General features: G+C 36.4%; 1 protein-coding gene across 1 annotated transcript; it reads left to right on the top strand.

The window, feature by feature from the left end:
- Positions 1-20,045, top strand: LOC112851279 (uncharacterized). The gene is given in 5 exon segments (XM_086688641.1): positions 1-30; positions 1,511-1,634; positions 1,969-2,064; positions 18,720-19,927; positions 19,929-20,045. Coding segments are annotated over 5 exon segments (1,575 nt in total).
- Positions 20,046-23,787: the final 3,742 nt, after the last annotated feature.

The following is a 23,787-nucleotide window of genomic DNA, read 5'->3' on the forward strand; positions in this document are numbered from 1 at the left end:
ATGTGCAAGCAGCTCCAAGGAAGTGCACAGGTGACTGCCACTTGGCTGGGGATGGATATCTGCTACTTTTCCAAGAGCTGAAATTGGCTAAAATTGACTGTAACTTACTATCCAATTCTTTCCTTGCAAGCCTTCAACAGATTCCGGGATTCTAAAAACAGTTACATCAGGCAGATTCTGCCAAGCAAACTTGTCGTCTAGGTGGGGAGACAGATTCTGGTCCTTCCAACACCACCATCTTCCCATAATCTGAGGTCTTCTCTATTTCTTCATTTCAATAATGTTCACTCTTGCTTGTTACAGCAGAGTCATAAAAGCTTCTTTAAAGTAATTGATAATTTAAAATTTTTTTTCAACGTTTTTTATTTATTTTTGGGACAGAGAGAGACAGAGCATGAACGGGGAAGGGGCAGAGGGAGAGGGAGACACAGAATGGGAAGCAGGCTCCAGACTCTGAGCCATCAGCCCAGAGCCCGACGCGGGGCTCGAACTCACGGACCGCAAGATCGTGACCTGGCTGAAGTCGGACGCTTAACCGACTGCGCCACCCAGGCGCCCCAAAGTAATTGATAATTTTAACCATCTGTTTCATTTTAACATTCCCATCTATTGGTTGTTTTTCTCTTATAAGTTGAAGTTTTTTTGGTTCTTTTACTGTGTGTTTGGAAAGCCTTCCTTCAAGAGCTTCAAATAGTGTAGGGGACAGCCATTAAGTTCTACATTCCCTCATATGATCCATGTGTTTATTATGTTTGTTAGTAGTTGGCATAGACAAGGAGAAATGGAATAGGAAGGAGAGAGAAAATGATAGTTCTGTTTTAAAAAATTGCAAAATGTAACAAATAAAGAAAACTGCCATCTTGGCATCATGATGTATAAATGTATACATTTATACAGTATAAATGTATAGCTTAATGAATTATTACAAGGCAAATATTCTTGTAGTAATGGTAGTTGTATGTAACCTGATGATTCAGAGAGCTGTTAGCAAGTCTGATTTCTCACTTCCCTTTCTTTTCCTTTCTTAGTTTTGTCTTCTTTGAACTCAGCCTGTCTTCAAGGGAAGAGAGAGTAAAGCTGAAGAGAGAAGAAAGAAAAGAGTGGAACTGAATAGTATTTGTAATTCTAAGTCATGGCTGAGGTTATTGGTATTTTTTTCTCTTTTTCCAAGATTACAATAATTTCTTTCCAGGCCATTATATAAAGTTTCCTTATATTGAAACTTTCTTTCAAACTGAGCCCCATCCTGGAGCCTGGTTCCAAGCTCCTCCCTTCCAACAGTGGTAGGACTCATAGTCCAGAGCCTCAGTCCATACCATTCTCTTCTTTTTACACCTTTCCATATTCATTCAGTGAATCAGTGAGCAATGAGCAAATATTGGCTCAGTCTTTTAATAGGAGCACTTCCCTTAAGGAACCATGAAGTCATCCCTCATCAGATTTGGGCTTTAGTGAAGTAGAAATATATGATGAATTTTATAAGTAATGCATAGCTTTGTTTCTACAGCAGGTAGTGATGTTCAGGGATGTGGCTGTAGACTTCTCACAGGAAGAGTGGGAATTTCTGGACCTGAAGCAGAGAAACTTGTACAGAGATGTGATGTTGGAAAACTACAGCAACTTGGTCTCATGGGGTAAGGACACCCCTCTCCCGTCTCCCAGTAATTAAGATTCTGCTTTATGTACAGATCTTTGTATAAACAACTTTTATGTATGCATATAGGACAGCTTTTTTGAACTTAGTACATAAAAGTACTTGATACTGAAAAAAAAAAAAAAAACCCTGTTAACCTAGAATGTCTCCATCCTCTGCTGTAAATTTTCTAGATGCCTTTCATCTTCCCCATCCTTTAGACAATCTTGACATATTTATCTGAGTTTTGCCCTTCTTCACCAAGGAATTAGGTCTGAATTTTGGATATCCTTGACATAACTAAGTCCTGTTTCCTTTTTTATTGTTTTCAATAGGACTCTCTCTTCCTAAACCAACTTTGATCTCCTTTTTGGAACAAGATAATGAGCCTTGGATTGTTGAGAGAGAGTCACCAAAAGGCCTGTACCCAGGTAGGTGAGGGAAATTTAGAGAGGGGGAAGCTGTGCAAGAATAGACCACCTGCTCAGTGAGATGATAGCCCTTAGGTGAGAGCATCCAGAATGTTCTTCAAAGAGGGAGGTGTTCTCTTTTTTTCCACAGTGACGAGTGTTCTGGCTATAATTAAGATCCAGTTCTTTCCCTGTTTCTCTTTCTCTTTTGGTCTTAAATAGTTTCTCCATCTCCTGGTGTATGTATTTTCTCTAAATATTACTCTTATTTTAGCTACTTTCCAATAATCTGCACCCATTTCTTCACTGGTTTTTCTTTGATTCAGTGTTTTATTTATTCCATTTTTTGTCAGATCATAGAATACATTCATTTTTCTATTGTGGTAAAAAATACCCACATACATAACATTTGCCATTTTAACCATTTTTAAGCATTCAGTATAGTAGTGTTAATTATATGCACATAAGTTGTCCAACAGAGCTATAAGATTTTTTCATCTTGCAAAATTGAAATTCTATACCCATGGAACAACCACTTCCTTTTCCCACCTCCTCATCCCCTGGCAACCATTTTACTTTCTGTTTCTAAGAGTTTGACTACTTTAGATTATCTCATATAAGTAGAATCATGCAGTATTTGTCTTTTTGTCACTGGGTTATTTCACTTAATGTCCTCAAGGTTTATCCATGTTGTAGTATATGACAAGTTTCCTTCTTTTTAGGTCCAAATAAGATTCCATTATATGTATATACCATATTTTCTTTATCCATTCTACTGTCAGGACATTAGGTTGCTTCTACATCTTGGCTATTGTGAATAGTGCTACAATTAACATGGGTGTGCAAACATCTCTTCAAGATCCTGTTTTCGGGGCGCCTGGGTGGCGCAGTCGGTTAAGCGTCCGACTTCAGCCAGGTCACGATCTTGCGGTCCGTGAGTTCGAGCCCCGCGTCGGGCTCTGGGCTGATGGCTCAGAGCCTGGAGCCTGTTTCCGATTCTGTGTCTCCCTCTCTCTCTGCCCCTCCCCTGTTCATGCTCTGTCTCTCTCTCTCCCAAAAATAAATAAACGTTGAAAAAAAATTGTTTTAAAAAAAAAAGATCCTGTTTTCAATTCTTTTGGATATATACTCAGAAGTGGAATTGCTAGAACGTATGGTAACTCTACTTTAATATACTGAGGAACCTCTCAGGTTTCCATAGTGGCTCTACCATTTAACATTCCCACCAATAGGGCATGAGGGTTTCAATTTCTTCACATTCTTGTCAACACTTATTATTTTCTGTTCTTTTTTTGATAGCACCCATCCTAATGGGTATGAGGTGATATCTTGTGGTTTTATTTTACATTTCTGTGATGGTTAGTGATACTTTTCATGTGCTTGTTAGCCATTTGTATTTATTTTTTGGAGAATAGCTATTCAAGTCCTTTGCCCCTTTTAAATCAGGTTGGTTTTTCTGTTGTTGAGTTGTTGGGATTCTTTGTATATTCTGGCTGTTAACTCCTTATCAGATATGTGGTTAGCAGATATTTCTCACATTCTGCAGATTGCCTTTTCACTCTCTGGACTGTTTCCTTTGCTGTGCAGATGTTTTTAAGTTTGATGTAATCCAGTTTTTGTGTTTTTTGTTTTTGGTGGCCTATCCAGGAAATCATTGCCAAATGCAATGTCACAAAACTTTCCCCAATATTTTCTTCTAAGACTTTCAAGTTTCAGTTTTTATGTTAGGACTTTAGTCTATTCCTAGTTCGTTTTTGTGTATGGTCTAAGGTATGAATCCAACTTCATTCTTTTGCATGTGGATATCCAGTTTTCTCAGCACCATTTTTTAAAAAGACTATCCCTTCTCTGCTGTGTAGCCTTGACATCCTTGTTGAAGATCACTTGATGATATATGAGTTTTTAAATTTATTTTCACCAGCCTACTTATTTTTGAAGTTAAAGTGCTAAAATTTGTCAGATGCAGAGAAAGCAATCCAAAGAATTAGATAAAAAAGTTGGAGGGGCTCCTGGGTGGCTCAGTCGGTTAAGCTTCTGACTCTTGATTTCAGCTCGGGTCATGATCTTGCAGTTTGTGAGTTCAAGCCCCGCATCAGGCTCTGCACAGCCTGCTTGGAATTTTCTCTCTCTCCCTGTCTCTCTGTTCCTCTCCCACTTGTGTTCTTTCTCTCAAAATAAATAAATAAACTTAAAAACCTCTGGGTTATCATTCTCTTCTCTCAGATACAAGTTGTTTTTATAACTCAATTTAATATAACTTAATATATACATATGTCTGTATATAATCTGGCCAAATGATACATTTATTGTTTTCACTTTTTATCTTAAAATTTTTGAAACATACACAAAAGTAGACTGAATAGTGTGACCATCCCCTGACCCAACCCATGTACCACTCAGTGTTAATAGTTATCAACTTTTTGCCAATCTTAGGTCTTTTCAAGTATATTTATTTATTTAATTAAACTCAACACCCAATGTGGGTCTCGAGCTCACGACCCCAAGATCAAGAATCACATGCGCTTCCAACTGAGCCAGCCAGGCACCCCTCACCAATCTTGTTTTATCTAGTCCTCTCTAAGTTGTTGTTGTTGTTGTTTCTGCAGTATTTTGAAGCCTGTCCCAGACATTACAAATAAATTCTTCAGTACAAACAATATGTTTCAATGACAATATTCTTAAGCTTAGTTTTTAGTAATTCATCTTATTGAAACCTCTTATGTTTATAAATGCTTGTTTTATCATCATAATTGTAGAGTTATTCATAAATAAGAATATATAAGTATATACACTTATGGGGGTTTTGTGGTAACTATTTTCTTTATCTGAATTTTAATTTCTTTAGAACTCGATATTGTATTAGTACAACATCCCAAGAATAATTAGGAGTTTTAGAAAATATACTTAGGATCACATTGTAAAGAACATGGTCATGTTGATTTAAGAATATAACAGAAAAATATAACACCTTAAAACTTTACCTAGGTAATGTAAGTATAACTGTGTAGGTCCACATAATTTGCAGTGTTGTCTGAGGTTTATAAGAATCAATTTATAAAGATGAGTTATTTCAATCACAACTGAATCTAGGTATACACCCACATTTATGCATATTTATATTTATGTAATCTTCAGTTTTAGTGCATGTAGTAACTTTTCTGGTCCATAACACAAGTAAATACTTAGCGTGTTCTATTTAATTTAGGCTTTTTAAAAAATTTTATTTATTTTTTTAATTTACATCCAAATTAGGTAGCATATAGTGCAACAATGATTTCCGGAGTAGATTTAGGCTTTTTTGTTTTTTACAACAGTTCAGTCTTATAAGAACTAAAATGTTATTTTATTTACATCTGGGAGAAGAGCTTAAAATGAAGTGAACTATAATTACTTGGGCAAAACATTATTAGGTAAGGCAGTGAATCAGAATCATAACTCTCATAGAGGTTATGGGTTATTTCCACAAGATATAGCAACGATCTCTGAAGGTAAGGCCTGTTGTTGTTTAGGACTCATTTGTGAAAACTAGCATTGGTGAGGGCTATTTTATGGCCCAGGAAGGCTGTCTGATGTTCTCTACAGGTACAGCATAGAGAGGTCATGAGTTTTTCATAGTCTTTATGCATTTATTCATTGATTTCCTTTTATTATCAACTTGAAGAAACATGCTGGGAAAAAAATTAGCTTTTTATCATATGTACTCAGATACTCTTGACAGACATTGTCACATATTTTATTTAAGAAAAATTTTGGGGGGGTGCCTGGGTGGCTCAGTCAGTTAAGCGTCCAACTTCAGCTCAGGTCATGATCTCATGGTTTGTGAGTTCGAGCCCCACGTCAGGCTCTGTGCTGACAGCTCAGAGCCTGGAGCCTGCTTCGGTTTCTGTGTCTCCCACTGTCTCTACCCCTTCCCCACTTGTGCTCTCTCTCTCTCTCTCTCTCAAAAATAAATAAAATGTAAAAAAAAATTTTTTTTTTAATTATTTTTGAGAGAGCAAGACAGGGTGCGAGTAGGGGAGGGGCAGAGAGCGAGAGGAAGATACAGAATCTGAAACAGGCTCCAGGCTCTGAGCTGTCAGCACACAGACCAATGCAGGGCTTGAACTCGGGAATAGGGAGATCATGACCTAGGCTGAAGTCAGACACCCAACACACTGAGCCACCCAGGCACAACCTTGTCACATATTTTAAAAATTAACTTTACAAAATCTTTTATTGAAATAACACATGGTATCAGTTTAGTCCAAATTGCCTTCTTACCAAGCAACGTTTATAGACTACTTCTTTCTTTGCCATTTTTTTTTTGCACTGCCACCTTGAGCATTATTCTTAAGCAGATTAATTTTCAGAGTCAGGTTTTCTGTTCCTTTGGTTTATTAGCTTTTACCTCTTTCCTCTCTGCCCACAAACCAATATTCTGTTCTTATTTACAATCAATTAATACTTGGTAGAAGTAAATCTTTTTTGTTTTGGGGAATACTATGTAGCATTATTCTTCTTTACTTTAAAAGTTTATAAATGCTTAGTAAAATATTTTTTTAATATGAAATTTATTGTCAAATTGGTTTCCATACAACACCCAGTGCTCATCCCAACAGGTGCCCTCCTCAATGCCCATCACCCACTTTCCCCTCCCTCCCACTCCCATCAACCCAGGAGGGAGAGTAAATGCTTAGTAAAATATTAAGAAAATGCAGACCTGTAATTATATCAACTAGAGAAAACCACAGGATTGCACTGGGTGAACTTTATTGTATCATAGATAACTACTGGTTTATAAACCTAAGTCTGGAATTTTTTAGTTTTTAGTATTTTTAGTTTCTTAGTATTCTGTTGTATGGATATTTTTCAGTTATTTAACCAAAATCCCAATGATAAATACAGACACTGTCTAAAAATTTTTGCTATTAAATATGTAACTTTACCACTTCATACATACTAAAATGGCTATACTAAAAAAGATAGGAGCAAGTGTTGGGATGTGGGGAAAAGGAACCCTCATATACTGCTGGTGGGAATGTAAAGTGGGGCAGCTATTTTGGAAGACTGACCACTCCTCAAAAAGTTAGAGTTACCATTTTACTCAGCAATTATACTCCTAGGTATAGAAGAAAATTGAACATCCACAGAAAAACTTGTACGTGACTATTCATTACAGCATTATTCACAATCACTAAAATGTAGAAACAACCCAAATGTCCATCAGCTGATGAGTGGACAAATAAAATATGGTATATCCATACAATGTAACATTATTTGTCACTAAAAAGGAGTGAAATACTCATATATACCACAATAGGGATGGCCCTTGAAAACATATGTTAAGTGAAAGAAGCCAACACAGAAGAACATATATTGTATGATTCCATTTACATAAAATGTCCAGAACATTTGAAATGTCAAATCTATAGAGATACAAAGTAAATTAGTAGTTGCCTAAGGCTGGTGAGGTTGGGGGACAACAGGAAGTTACTGCTGAAGAATACAAGTTTCTTTTGGGGATGATGAATATGTTCTAAACTTGAGTGTGGTGATGGTTGTAAACTGTGTAAATATACTAAAAACCACTGAATAATGCACTCTAAATGAGCAAATTATATGAATTATATCTCAATAAAGCTGTTATAAAAGAGTATTATCTTTATTACTCTGTTCTTGAATAATTATTTCTTTGATTTTTAAAAATTATTTTTAATTACAAAAGGAATACATACATACATTCTTCTTTGTAAAATCAGAGATGTTACATTGGTTGATTGATTGACTAACTGGCCATCTGTTGGCCATCTTTGGTCATCTTTAGTCACTCTTTAAAGAAGACATCTTTAGGTTATCTGCCCATTTTTTAACCAGATTGCGTGTTTTTTGGTGTTGAGTTATAGAAGTTCTTTATATATTTTGGATATTAACCCTTTATTGGATATATCATTTGCAAATATCTTCTCCCATGCAGTAGGTTGTGTTTTGTTTTGTTGATGCTTTCCTTTGCCTTGCAAAAGCTTGTAGTCCTAACAATTTATTTTTGCTTTTGTTTCCTTTGCCTTAGGAGACATATCTAGAAAAATGTCACTATGGCTAATGTCAGAGAATTACTGTTTGTGCCCTCTTCTACGACATTTATGGTTTCAGGCCTTACATTGAGGTCTGTAGTCCATTTTGAGTTTATTTTTGTATATGTTGTTATAACATGGCCCAGTTTCATTCTTTTGCATGTTGCTGTCCAGTTTTCCCAGTACCATTGATGAAGAAGAGACCATGTTTTCCTCATTGGATATTCAGATCAATTGACTATATAGCATGGGTTTATTTCTGGGCTCTCTGTTCTGTTCCACTGGTCTGTGTGTCTTTTTTTGTGCCAGTACCATATTGTTTTGATGACTACAACTTCATAGTATATCTTAAAATCTGGAATTGTGATACCTCCAGTTTTGTTATTCTCTCTCAACATAGCTTCGGCTATTCAGGGTCTTCTGTAGTTCCATACAAATTTTAGGATTATTTGTTCTAGTTCAGCAAAAAATGCTGTTGGCATTTTGATAGGGATTGCACTAAATCTGTAGATTGCTTTGGGTAGTATAGACATTTTAGCAATATTAATTCTTCCAATCTGTAAACATGGAAGATCTTTCTATTTGTATTGTCTTCAATTTCTTTCATTAATGTTTTATAGTTTTCAGAATACATGTCTTTCACCTCCTTGGTTAAATTTATTCCCAGACATTTTATTTATTTATTAAAAAAATTTTTTTAACGTTTATTTATTTTTGAGACAGAGAGAGACAGAGCATGAACAGGGGAGGGGCAGAGAGAGAAGGAGACACAGAATCTGAAACAGGCTCCATGCTTTGAGCTGTCAGCACAGAGCCCGATGCGGGGCTCAAACTCACAGACAGTGAGATCATGACTTGAGCCGAAGTCAGACGCTTAACCGACCAAGCCACCCAGGCATCCCTATTCCCAGACATTTTAATATGAATCAAAACCACAATGAGATTACCTCACACCTGTCAGAATGGCTAAAATTTACTACTCAGGAAACAACAGATGTTGACAAGAATGTGGAGAAGGGGGAACACTTTTGCACTGTTCGTGGGAATGCAAACTGGTACAACCACTCTGGAAAACAGTATGGATGTTCATCAAAAAATTAAAAATAGAACTACCCTGTGACCCAGCAATTGCACTACTAGGTATTTATCCAAAGGATACAAAAATGCTGATTCAAAGGGGCACATGCACCCCAATGTTTATAGCAGTGCTATCAACAATAGCCAAATTATGGAAAGAGCCCAAATGTCCATCGACTGATGAGTGGGGTAAAAAGATGTGGTGTATATATACAATGGAATATTACTCAGCAATCAAAAAGAATGAAATCTTGCCATTTGCAACAATGTGGATGGAACTAGAGGGTATTATGCTAAGCAAAATAAGTCAGTCAGAGAAAGACAAATATCATATGATATCATTCATGTGTGGAATTTAAGAAGTACAATAGATGAACATAGGGGAAAGGAAGGAAAAATAAGATAAAAACAGAGAGGGAGGCAAACCATAAGAGACTCTTAAATACAGAGAACAAACTGAGGGTTGCAGGAGGGGTGATAGGTGGGAAGATAAGCCTAATTGGGTGATGGGCATTAAGGAGGGCACTTTTTGGGATGAGCACTGGGTGTTATATGGAACTTATGAGTCATTAAATTCTATTTCTGAAGCCAATACTACACTATATGTTAACTGACTTGAATTAAAAAAGATTTATTCCCAGGTATTTTATTATTTTTGGTGCAATTATAAATGGAATTGTTTCCTTAATTTCTCTTTCTGCTATTTCATTATTAGTATATGGAAATGCTACCGATTTCTGGGTATTAATTTTATATCCTATAACTTTACTGAATTCATTTATTACTTCTAGTAGTGTCTTGGTGGAGTCTAGCATTGTCTATGTATAGTATATCATCTGCAACAGTTTAACTTCTTTATCAATGTGGATGCCTCTTGTTTCTTTTTCTGGTATTATTGCTGTGATTAGGACTTCCAGTATTTTGTTGAATAAAAGTGAGGTGGATATCCTTGTCTTGTTCCTGATCTTAGAAGCTCTCAGATTTTCACCATTTAGTATGATGTTAGCTGTGGGTTTTTCATATATGGCATTTGTAACATTGAGGTATGTTCCCTCTAACCTACTTTGTTGAGTTTTTTTTTCCTGGATGGATGTTGAATTTTGTCAAATGCTTTTGCTGCATCTACTGAGATGATCATAATGATATTTATCCTTCCTTTTATGGATGTGGTATATCACATTGATTGATTTGCAAATATTCAATCATCCTTGCATCCCCAGAATAAATCCCACTTGATCGTGGTGAATGATCCTTTTAATGTATCGTTGGATTTGGTTTGCTAATATTTTGTTGAGGATTTTTGCATTTATGTTCATCAGGGATATTGGCCTGTAGTTTTTTTGTGTGTATGGTGTCTTTGTCTGGTTTTATTATTAGGGTAATGCTGGCTTCATAGAATGTATTTGGAAGCATTCCCTCCTCTTCTTTTTTTGGAATATTTTGAGGAGAATAGGTATTAACTCTTCAAATGTTTGGTAGAATTCACCTGTGAATTCATCTCAGAGATATTACACTTAAAACAATTGTCCCTTTGATTTACCATAACAATCCCAATTTTTAAAAAAGTTTTTATTTAAATTCCAGTTAGTTAACATACAGTGTAATAATAGTTTCGGGTGTACAATATAGTGATTCAGCACTTCCATACTAAACCCAGTGTTCATCACAACAAGTGCACTCCTTAATCCCGGTCACTTATTTAACCCATTCCCCCCACACCTCCCCGCTGGTAACCTTCAGTTTGTTCTCTATAGTTAGGAGTCTATTTCTCGGTTTGCCCCTCTCTTTTTTTCCCCTTTGCTTATTTTGTTTCTTAAATTCTACATATGAGTGAAATCATATGGTATTTATCTTTCTCTGACTGACTTATTTCGCTTAGCCTAATACTCTCTAACTACATCCAGGTCATTGCAAATGACAAGATTTCATTCTTTTTTGTGGCTGAATAATATTCCATAATATGTATATACAAATATACACACATATACACACACATACACATACCACATCTTCCTTACCCATTCATCAGTCAATGGACACTTGGACTGTTACCATAATTTGGCTATTGTAGATAATGCCATATAAACACTGGGATGCATGTATCCCTTTGAATTAGTATTTTTATATTCTTTGCATAGATATCTAGTAGTGAAGTTGCTGGATTATAGGGTAGTTTTATTTTAACTTCTTAAGGAACCTCCATACTGTTTTCCACAATGGCTGCACCAGTTTGCATTCTCACCAACAGTGCATGAGGTTCTCCTTTCTCCACATCCTCACCAACACCTGTTGTGGATTTTAGTCATTCTGACTGGTGTGAGGTGATACCTCATTGTAGTTTTGATTTATATTTCCCTGATGATCAGTGATGATGAGCATCTTTCATGTGTCTGTTAACCATCTGTATGTCTTACTTGGAAAAATGTCTATTCATGTCTTCTGACCATTTTTAAATTGGATTATTCATTTTTGGAGTGTTAAGTTTGATAAGTTATTTATATATTTTGTATACTAACCCTTTATCAGATATATCAGTCATTTGCAAATATCTTCTCCCATTTTGTAGGTTGCTTTTAGTTTTGTTGATTGTTTCCTTCACTGTGTAGAAGCTTTTATTTTTATGTAGTCCCAATTGTTTAATTTTTCTTTTGTTTCCCTTGGCTCAGGAAACGTATCTAGAAAGACGTTGTTATGGTTTTGGCCATAATTAATTCAAATAATTCTACTTGTCTCTCTCTTCTCCTTCTGGTATTCTAATTATGTGCCCTCTTGACATTATCCCGTAAGTCTTGGATGATCTGTTCTGTTTTTTGTTTGTTTTGTTTTTAAATTCATTTTTCTTTTTGCATTCATTTTGGCAAGTTTCTATTGACCTATCTTCAATAAGGAAGAGGGAATCAGAATTCAGTCAAGATGCATACTTTGCATTTGGTGGTTCTATGTATTTAATCTCTTTGGATCTAGAACCATTTTTTTCCATGATAGTAAATTTTTAAGAGTACATGTCAGTTGTCTTATAGAATATTCCACATTCTGGTTTTTCTAATTCCTCACTTATAATATTCTTTAACTTGTACCTCTGTATTCTGTACTACCTGGAAGTTAGATTTCATAGCTTGTTTGGATTCAGCTTAAACATTTGTGATAAGAATACTTTAAAGATGATGCTGTGTATTTTTATATTACATCACATTTTCCATCCACCCTTAGTAGAAAATAGAGGTAAATATCTTTCAGACCTTGAGGTGGGAAATGACTTCTTAAATAAGATGCAAAAATAACTGACTATAGAAGAGGATAAATATAGCAAGTCGTTACTGAATTCTCAAGTATGCATGGCTTTTATATTGTTTCTATTTGCATTTTCACTTAAAAATCCTGTTTTTATAAGCTGTTTTATAATTTAATATCTAATAATATAAGAGGCCCCAATTTTATTTTGTCAGACTATTATTATCTATGGTTGTTATATAAATACCCTTGTATATACATTTTTAATCACCTTGTCAAATATTATAAAAGTCCTTTTGGGCTTTTCATTAGAGTTACACCAAGTTTTATATCAATTTGGCAAGAGTTGACATTTTTCCTACATTGAGCATCCCTTCCATAACTGTTGCATATCCATCCCTTTATTGGGATCTTTTATGATCATCATTAAGAATTTTAAATTTTATAGTTTTATCCATGAAAATCTTTGAACATCTCTGCTAAGAGTTATTCCTTAAAACTTGAGAACTTTTGTTAGTTATTATAAACAAAATCATTTTTCTGTTATAATTCCTAATTGATTATTGCTGACATACAATTTATTTTTCACAGCTTTTTTTTATAATCCTTCCATCCTTGCCAAATTGGCTTATTACTTCCATTGGTTTATGGGGTTTGCAGTTTTTGATGCCTGATTTCCTTTGTCTTAAGAACCCAGGCTCCTTTCTTGCTGTTTTCCTATCTTAATGTATAGCTCTGATAAGGAGTCTCCTTCTTTGACCAAAGTTTAGTCAGGCTCCTCTGAGCCCTCTTCTTGAGTAGACTTTATTTTTTGGCCTTCTGTCCAAGGTCTGCTGAGCCCATTTCAGCAAGAATCCTGCCAAGGCAGTTTAGCAAGAATTCCCACACTCCTGATACCTAACCAAGTTACTCTGAGTAATTTTCTATCCAGTGACTCCTTCGGTCTGCCTGTTGGCTATAAATCCCCAGATGTCCCTGTTGAATTTAGAGTTGAGTTCATCGTTTCTACCCTTGGAATAGTTCAGACCCTTACTGCAGTAATCTTGAATACAGTCTTCCTTGCCTGTTTAACTTGCAATTTTCTTTTTTTTTGTTTGTTTGTTTGTTTCTTTTTTAAACGTTTATTCATTTTTAAGTCTTTTTAAAAATTTATTTTTATTTTTATTTTTTTAATTTTTTTTAACGTTTTTATTTATTTTTGAGACAGAGAGAGACAGAGCATGAACAGGGGAGGGGCAGAGAGAGAGGGAGACACAGAATCTGAAGCAGGCTCCAGGCTCTGAGCCATCAGCCCAGAGCCTGAAGCGGGGCTCGAACTCACGGACCACAAGATCGTGACCTGAGCTGAAGTCAGATGCTTAACCGACTGAGCCACCCAGGCACCCCTTTCTAAAAATTTTTTAATGTTTATTTATTTTTGAGAGAGAAAGAGTGTGAGTGGGGGGGGGGGGGGAACGGGCAGAGAGAGAGACACACACAGGAATCTGAAGTAGGCTCCAGGCTCTGAGCTGTCAGCACAGAGCCTGACGGGGGGCTTGAACTCACGAACTGTGAGATCATGACCTGAGCTGAAGTCAGATGTTTAACCGACTGAGCCACCCAGGTGCCCCAACGTTTATTCATTTTTGAGAGACAGAGCATGATCAGGGGAGGGGCAGGGAGAGAGGGAAACACAGAATCCGAAGCAGGCTCCAGGCTCTGAGCTGTTAGCACAGAGTCCAACGTGGGGCACGAACCCAAGAACTGTGAGATCACGACCTGAGCCGAAGTCAGAAGCTCAACCAACTGAGCCACCCAGGCGCCCTACAGTTTTTCTTTGACATTCCCATCCTCAAGGTGATCTCATGATCTGAAAAGCCTACTGTCACTCCAGCAAACACATCTGCATTCTGAAAAGAGGAAGGAAGAAAGAGGTGGTAGAGGACAAGAAGTGTACATCTCTCATTGGGGTCAGCTCTCTTCAAGTAATCCTCTCAGAAAATACCATAGAAAGTACCACACAAAACTTTTGCATATATCTCAGGGACCAGAACTTAATCACATGGACACACTCAACTGCATGGATAGTCTTTCAACTGGGCACATTGCTGCTTCATTTAAAATCAGGATTCTGCAGGTACCTGAGTGGCTCAGTTGGTTGAGTGTCCAACTCTTGGTTTCGTCTCAAGTCATGATTCCAGGGTTGTGGGGTCGAGCCCCATGGTGGCGCAGAGGCTGCTTGGGATTTTCTCTCTCCTCCTCTCTCTGTCCTTTCCTCTCCCTCCCCCTCTCTCTCAAATAAATAAAATGAAAAAAAAATTTTTTTTTTTTAACTTTTATTTTTTTTTTCAACGTTTATTTATTTTTGGGACAGAGAGAGACAGAGCATGAACGGGGGAGGGGCGGAGAGAGAGGGAGACACAGAATCGGAAACAGGCTCCAGGCTCTGAGCCATCAGCCCAGAGCCTGACGCGGGGCTCGAACTCACGGACCGTGAGATCGTGACCTGGCTGAAGTAGGACGCTTAACCGACTGCGCCACCCAGGCGCCCCTGAAAAAAAATTTTAAATCAGGATTCTGTTATTAAGGAACAAAAAGGAAGATGATATATTGGGTATCAGTAGCAATCATTGCCACTGGTGGTGGGGGTGAAATTAAAGAGACCATACAGGAGTTACTGCAATTCAGATGAGAGATTAATTTTTTCAGCTTTACTGGGATATAATTGGCATATAGCATTGTGTAAGTTTAAGATGTACAACATAATGATTTGCCACACGTATATACAGTGAAATGATTACAATAAAGTTAATTATCACATCACCTCACATAATTCCCTTTGTGTGTGTGTGTGTGTGTGTGTGTGTGTGTGCGCGCGTGCACGCGTGCATGTGCGTGGTGAGAACATTTAAAATTTACTCTCTCAGCAATTTTTTAAAAATTTTTATTTATATTTGAGAGAGATAGAGACAGAGTGAGACCTGGGGAGGGGCGGACAGAGAGGGAAACACAGAATCTGAAGCAGGTTCCAGGCTCTGAGCTGTCAGCACAGAGCCTGATGCAGGACTCAAACCCACAAACCATGAGGTCATGACCTCAGCCGAAGTCAGACGCTTTAACCGACTGAGCCACCCAGGCGCCCTACCTCTCAGCAATTTTTAAGTATACAATACAGTATTAACTATGATCACCATGCTGTACATTAGATCCCAGAACTTATTTATCTTATAACTGGAAGTTTGTACCCATAGATCAACATCTCTCCATTGCCTCCACCCTTAGCCCCTGGCAAGCACCAATCTACTCTCTGTTTCTATGAGTTTGGCTTTTTAGATTTCACATATAAATGAGATCATGAAATACTGGCCTTTCTCCATATGACTTATTTCACAGCATAATGCCCTCAAGGTTCATCCATGTTGTCACAAATGGCAGGATTTCCTTCTTTTTTATAGCTGAATTACATCCCATTGTATATGTAAACACCACATTTTCTTTATTCATTCATGTGTCAGTGGACACTTAAGTTGTTCCAGGTCTTGGCTTTTGCAACTAATGTTGCAATGAACATGGAGGTGCAAATATCTCTTCAAGATAGTGATTTCATTTCCTTTGAATACATACTCAGGAGTAGGATTGTTGGATCATATGGTAATTCAATTGTTAATCATTTGAGCAACCTCAAATTTTCCACAGTGGCTGTAACAATTTACATTCCTACCAGTAGTGTGCAAGGGTTCCCTTTTCTCCACATCCTGGTCAGCACTTGTTATTTCTTGTCATTTTGATAATAGCCATTCTATCAGGTGTGAGGTGATATCTCATTGTGGTTTTGATTTGCATTTCCCCAGTGATGTTGAGCATATTTTCATGGACATTTGTATGTCTTCTTTGGAAAAATGTCTGTTTAGGTCCTTTTCCCATTTCTTAATCACACTATTTTTTTTTTGCCATTGAGTTAAATGAGTTCCTTATATGTTTTGGATATTAACCCCTTATCAGATAAATGCTTTGCAAATATTTTCTTATTTGAGAAATCATTTATGCTTCGGTTTGAGTATTGGCAGTGGATATCAAGAAATGAGAAAAAAAAAAGTGAAGACCTGTTTAAGAGCTAGACAAGACTTTCTGAATGTTGAAGAAGTTGATGCCAGAATAATGTTTACCTTTTGGCTTATGCCTCTCAGCCTGGCACTACTTTGATGTCTTCAAAATAATTTCCCTTGTCCACTTTTGTCATTTTTGTGAAAATATTTTTTTCCTTTATTGTAATTACTACTTATTAAGCATTTAATTTTTTCCAGGGACTTTACCCAAGTTATTCTCTTCTTTTCTTTTTATTACAGAAATTTTCAAATATTTGCAAAAATAATGATGTACCCATCACTGAGCTTCAAACAGTTACCATTATTTTTCTCAGTCTCGCTCTAAATTACTGTTAATTTTAGCAATTAACCTATGTTAAGCATTACCATCATTTTACAGATATGGAAATGGTACTTATGGATTGTAAATAATTCTTCCAGTGACATAAACCTTGTAATTAGAGAACTGAGACTTGAAATCCAGTCTCTATGATACAGTTCCTTGGATCTTCCCACCATGCCACTGTGCATTTTATTCTGTCATGCTATCTGAAAGTTGCTTTTACTTCAGACTGTCAGTGGCTGTTGCCATTGGTGAGGCTACTTGTTTCTTATCCTTGGCCAATATCATCACATGCCAGGCAAATGGTGTTTTATATAGTATCTACTCTAGACACAAAAACTACCTCCTTGTTATCTGCTCATAGCTGACTCATTCCGCCCTTTGAAATTTCCCCAGGATATTCTTCACTTTGTATTGCCATCATCTTGCCCCATCAACTAAGACCCAACATTCTTTTTATTAGTTTCTAGCTCATTAGCCACTGAGACACCCTTTGTCCCATTGGAGGGTATCCTCTAGTTTTCCTACATCAACAAATCTATATGTTCATAATTACATGAAACTTTGGTTATGTAATTTTGCCACAATGCATAAAACACTGTAAAGATTCTTCTAAAATAATGACTGTGGAACTTAATTGTTTTCCCTATTAATTTCCTGATATTTTCCTATATTCCCATTCTAATTCCTTTTCCTTAATCGTCACCATTCAATAGCTATTTATTGAACACCTGTTATATGGTAGATATTGTGCTAAAAGCTAATTAAATAGTAGTGTGTTAAACAGACATGATGCTTTCCAATAGGAATCTTATAGTCTAGCATAGAAAATGAGAAAAAATAGATGAGAAAAATCGTGAAGGTTATGATTAGTCATTTGGGCACTAGAATAAGATTTGGTGTTGTCCGACACAGTTTGAGAGGGGGGATTTTTAGTGTTATTTGTAATTATATTTACACTGAGACAAGAAGGGTGAGAAGGGGCCAGCCATACAAGGATAGACAGTACCTCCAAATGGGGTGCTTGGCTGGCCCAGTTGGAACAGCATATGACTCTTGATTTCAGTGTCTTGAGTTTGAGCCCCACATGGGGTGGAGAGATCACTTAAGTAAAATTTTTAAAAAATTGAAAAACAAAAACAATACCTGCTAGAGAGAACAGCAGTGGAAATCACACTAATATAGAAAAGTATTTTATCTGCTCTTGGAACATAGCATAGTGAACTGGGGAAGAGCATAGTTCAGTGATATATTAGCCAGGGCCAGATCATGACATCACCTTTGAGTTAATGGTAAGTTATTCAAATGTTATACTAAGTACAGAGGAAAACCTTAATGATTTTCCAACTTCAGGCTACATCAGAATCACTAGAGATTTTTCTTTTTTTTTTTTTTTTTAATGTTTTTTAATTTATTTTTGAAGGAGAGGGAGAGACAGAGCAGGAGCGGGGGAGGAGCAGAGAGAGAGGGAGACACAGAATTCGAAGCAGGCTCCAGGCTCCGAGCGGTCAGCACAGAGCCCGACGCGGGCTCGAACCCACAAACCATGAGATCATGACCCGAGCCGAAGTTGGACACTTAACTGACTGAGCCACCCAGGAGCCTCTAGAGATTTTTCTTAAAGCTAAGGTCTATTCCTGTAGTTTGATTCAATTGCTTTCAAGTGATACTTGTACCATTTCTGTTTTTAACAAGTTTTCCAGTAATTCTGATCTGAAGCAACATTTTAGAAACAGTTACCCTGCTTCTTTAATCACCTGTGTCCACACTATGCTCACCTTCCATAGTTATATTTGAGATCTTGTCAAGCCATCAATTTCTTATAGGTAATGTGTTCATATTCCTGTTCAGAAATTTTGTTGTTCCAGGAACTGGAAAAAAATGCACACTTTCTTTCTCATTACTTCTCAGATATGAAATCCCAATGTGCAACAAAGGAGTTATCACCAAATGATGACAGTTATAAAATAAAGTCATCTCAGTGGAAGATAATGGAAAGACTTCCAACCCATGAATTTGGATGTTCCATTTTTCAAGATGATTGGAAGTATAATCACCATTTTCAGACAGAACAGGGAAATAAAGAAGAATATCTTAAACCTGTGACAGTCACCCATGAAAATATGCAAAGTCTCAGTCAACAAACATCCTATAGTCTACATCAGATATATCATACTAGGCAAAAACCCTATGAATGCAGAGAATGTGGGAAAGTCTTCAATTACCACTCACTGCTAATTCACCATGGGAGAAGACATACTACAGAAAAATGCTATGAATGTAAGCATTGTGGAAAGGCTTTTAGCAGTTTCTCAAAACTTACTGGACATCAGAGAATTCATAATGGAGACAAACTCTATGAATGTAATGAGTGTAGGAAAGCTTTCCACCACCCCTCAAATCTCATTCGACATCAGAGAATTCATACTGGAGAAAGACCCTATGAATGTAAGGAATGTGGAAAGGCTTTTAGTCGTGGCTCACACCTTACTCTACACCAGAGAATTCATACTGGAGAGAAACCCTATGAATGCAAAGAATGTAGAAAAGCTTTCAGTTACCACTCATCCCTCATTCGACATGAAAAAACACATACTAAAGAAAAACACTATGAATGTAAAGAATGTGGGAAGGCTTTTAGCAACACTTCAATTCTTAAGGGACATCAGAGAGTTCACAGTGAAGAAAGACCCTATGAATGTGGTGAATGTGGGAAAGCCTTCCATCACCACTCAATCCTTATTCAACATCAGAGAATTCACACTGGAGAAAGACCCTATGAATGTAACAATTGTAATAAAGCCTTCCGTTACCACTCAAATCTTATCGGACATCAGAAAATTCATTTAAGAGCAAAACTCTTTGAATGTAAGGAATGTGGACAGTCCTTTAGTCATAACAGGGAACTCGCACACCATCAACGAATTCATACTGGTGAAAAACTTTATGAATGTAAGGAATGTGGCAAATCTTTTGGTCAAGGATCACAACTTATTCATCATCAGATAATTCATACTGGTGAGAAACCCTATGAATGTAAAGAATGTGGGAAAGCCTTTATCCGTGGTTCATGTCTTATTCGACATGAGAAAATTCATATTGGAGAAAGAAAATCTCTAGTACTGTAATGAATGTAGTATTTTGCTTCTAAGTAAACTCTTATGGGACATCAGAGAATTACCAGATGAGAACTCTGTGAATATAGCAAGTATAGGAAGGCATCAGAGAATTCATTGAGGAGAAAGGCCACATGAATGTAATATGTAATAAATTTTTATTTATCTTAATTCTTATTTATCATGTCAGTGATTTATATTAGCATGAAATTATACTCATGTAAATAATGAGGAAAAACTTAGTTTAAGTTTATACTTTATTCTACATTATAAAGAGTCTTTATAATGATTGTAACAAATGTAGGAAACAGTTACCAGGATTTTACTTAACATTAGGGCATTATAAAAACATTCTTTAATATAAAAAATATAGGAAAGTCATCAGTAACCACTTATCTTTTATTGAACATCAAAAGAAAAACTCTGACAGAAAGGCAATAAGATGATAAATCAAGTAAAAAAGTTGATCTAAAACAAAATACTACGCTATCAACTTGGTAATTTAAGGAAGAAACTAAAAGTAAACAATACAGAATTTTTAGTAATGAATGGTATTGAGAGTAGTACATATCAAAAGCTGTGTAATGTGATCCAAATCTGTACTGATAGGAAAATGTATATCCTTTGATACATGGATATAATTTAATAAACAGAAAAACAAACTATGCATAAAACAAGGTAGAAAGCAAATAAAATAACTTTCAAAACAAGAGAAGATAATGAATTAATAAAAGATAGAGATTAAATCAAGTCAAGTTTAGATTTAGTCCAAATCCAGAAGTGTTCTTTCTAGAGGTCAGAATATGGGCGTGGTCAAGAAAAAAATTAAAAACTAAAGACATTATAAATGAGGAGTTTTATTTAACTCTATAAACCGAGATTCTTCTTAACCATTCCACTACTTTATACAAGTAAATTTGAACGTCTAGAGCAGGATTTTCACACTGCTGACATTGGGATCAGATAACTCTTTGTTATAGGGGGCTGTCCTGTATAGTATACAGTGTTTAGTAGCCTCCCTGTCCTCTGCTAACTAGATGTCAGTATTCTCCCCTTCCCTCTAATTCTGACAAATAAGAATGTCTCCAGACATCGCCTAAAGGTCTGGAGTAGAGTGGAGGGTAAAATTGCCCCCAGTTGGCAACTACTGATCTACATGAAATTAATCATTTTCTAAAAAAATAACCTAATTTTATTCAGGAAGAAGTAGAAAACCTGAATAAAACATAACCAACAGGAAAAAAATTAAAATATTTAACAATCTAACCCCTTAAAAGGCCAGATGTTTTTAAGAACACAGAATGCCAATACTGAAAGTAATAGATAATTTATATATTATATAAATTCTTCCAGAGCCTGGGAAAAAAATAGAATGCTTACCAACTTATATAAGAGGTCACTAAAACTTGGATAGTTAAATAGGGCAAAGAGTATGTTATAGTTTGAATTATGTCCCCCCAAATCCATGTTGAGGACCTAACCTCCAATACCTCAAAATGTGACTCTATGTGGAGATAAGGCTATTAAAAAAGATGATTAAATTAAAATGAGTCACTTAGGGTGGATCCTAATCCAACCTGACTGATGTCTTTATAAAAAGAGGAAATTTAGACACACAAAGACACCAGGAATACACGTGCACAAATGAAAGACCAGGTGAAGACCTAACAAGAAGACAGCCATCTGTAAGGCAAGGAGAGAGGCCTCGGAAGAAACCAAACCTTGATCTTAGACTTCTAGCCTCCATAACTATGACACAATAAATTTCTGTTGTCTAAGCCACCCAGTCTGTGATACTTGTTATGGCAGCCCTAGCAAGAAAATACAGAGTACATAATTAACATCAAAAGCCAATTTGGCGGGCACCTGGATGGCTCAGTCAGTTAAGATCAGACTCTTGATCTCAGCTCAGGTCTTGATCTCAGAGTTCTGAGTTCAAGACCCACATTGGGCTCTGCATTGGGTGTGAAGCCTACTGAAAAAAAAATGTAGGGGCACCTGGGTGGGTGGCTCAGTTAGCTAAGCGTCTCTTGATCTCAGGCTTGTGGGTTCAAGCCCTGCTCTGGGTTCCACATCAGGCATAGAGCCTACATTAAAAAAAAAAAAGGCCAATGTAAAGGACTTTTTACATCTTTATTTATAAAAAGAGATGTAGGGGCATCTGGGTGGCTCAGTCAGTTAAGTGCCTGACTTTGGCTCAGGTAATGATCTAACGGTTCATGGGTTCAAGACCCTTGTAGGGCTCTGTGCTGACAGCTCAGAGCCTGGAGCCTACTTCAGATTCTGTATCTCCCTCCCTCTCTCTGTTCCTCCCCTGCTTGTGCTCGTGCTCTCTCTCTCTCTCTCTCTCTCTCTCTCTCTCTCTTTCTCTCGCTCTCTCTCAAATAAATAAACATGTTTTAAAAAATACAAAGAGGGATGTAAAAATCCTAACTGATAATTAAGAAATCAAACCTACCACTGTATTAGAGTTTACTACCATATAATTTACCCAGATTGTCCAGGACCTAACCTGCTCTCTTTCTTTTTTTTACTTTTGTTTGTTTCAGGAGTAGAATTTAGTGATTCAACACTTACATATAACACCCAGTGCTCATCATAACAAGTCTCTCCTTAATACCCATCACCCATTTAGCCCATCTAACCTGCTTTCAATTAATGATATATCTAGGGTCTGTTATATCTCAAATCTAAGAAAACACAATTTTCAAAAGACATGATCTAGCCCCATCTTCTGGACTCATTTGTTGTATATTTATATAGTCTAAAGAGTTGCAATGTGTAATGTTTATTTGCACAATTTAAATTTTGAAGTATTACAGTAACTAGAATATACAATATTTTTAAGAATATACAATACTTTTAAATATGGTAATCCAAGCTCCCACCATGCTTTTTTTCTTTTTGTGCCTAATCTCAGGTATTTGTTCTTCTATTGCTTAGAATTATATCAACTATTTATATTATTAATTGAATTTTTATTTTTCTTAAATGTTCATTTATTTTCGAGAGAGAGAGAGTGAGCACATGTGCACAGGAGGGGCAGAGAGAGAGGGAGGCAGAGGATCTGAAGTGGGCTCTGTGCTGACAGCAGAGAGCCTGATACAGGGCTTGAACTCATGAACAGTGAGATCATGACATGATCTGATCCAAAGTCAGATGGTTAACCGACTGAGCCACCCAGGCGCCCCTATTTGAATTTTTATTCAATTAAATCTTTCCAACAAGAAACATGGCTGGGGCATTGGTTAAGTGTCCAACTCTTGATTTCCACTCAGGTCATGATCTCATGGTTCGCAGGTTCGAGTCCCACATCAGGCTCTGTACTGATGGTGCAGAGCCTGCTTGGGATCTCTCTCCTTCTCTCAGCCCCTCCCTGGCTCGCTCTCTCTCTCTCTCAAATAAATAAACTTAAAAAAAAAAAGAAACACGGTCTTTCACACTGATTTTTCAGATCTTATTATATTCCCTTTAGTAAAATTTTGTAATATTTCATATGATCTCATTGCTTTCTTGTTCAGAACTTGTGTTTCATGACTTTGAAACTAAATATATATAGATATATAGATATAGATATATAGATATATATAATTCATTTTAACTGATTATAGCTTATATAGAAAAGTGTTAATTTTTATATCTGTATCTTTTTTTTTTACTTTATTTAAATCCAAGTTAGTTAACATATAGTATAATAATGGTTTCAGGAGAATTTACTAATTCATCATTTACATATAATACCCACTGCTCATCCCATCAAGTGCTCTCCTTAAATATATATGTATCTTATATTTAGTCATCATACCAAAGAATATTTTCCTAAAGTGTCTTGGTTTATACAGATGTGCAAATATATGATTTAA

Source organism: Puma concolor, chromosome E2 (assembly GCF_028749965.1).
Source record: "Puma concolor isolate L17-30 chromosome E2, mPumCon1.1.hap2, whole genome shotgun sequence".
Lineage (NCBI taxonomy): Eukaryota > Metazoa > Chordata > Mammalia > Carnivora > Felidae > Puma > Puma concolor.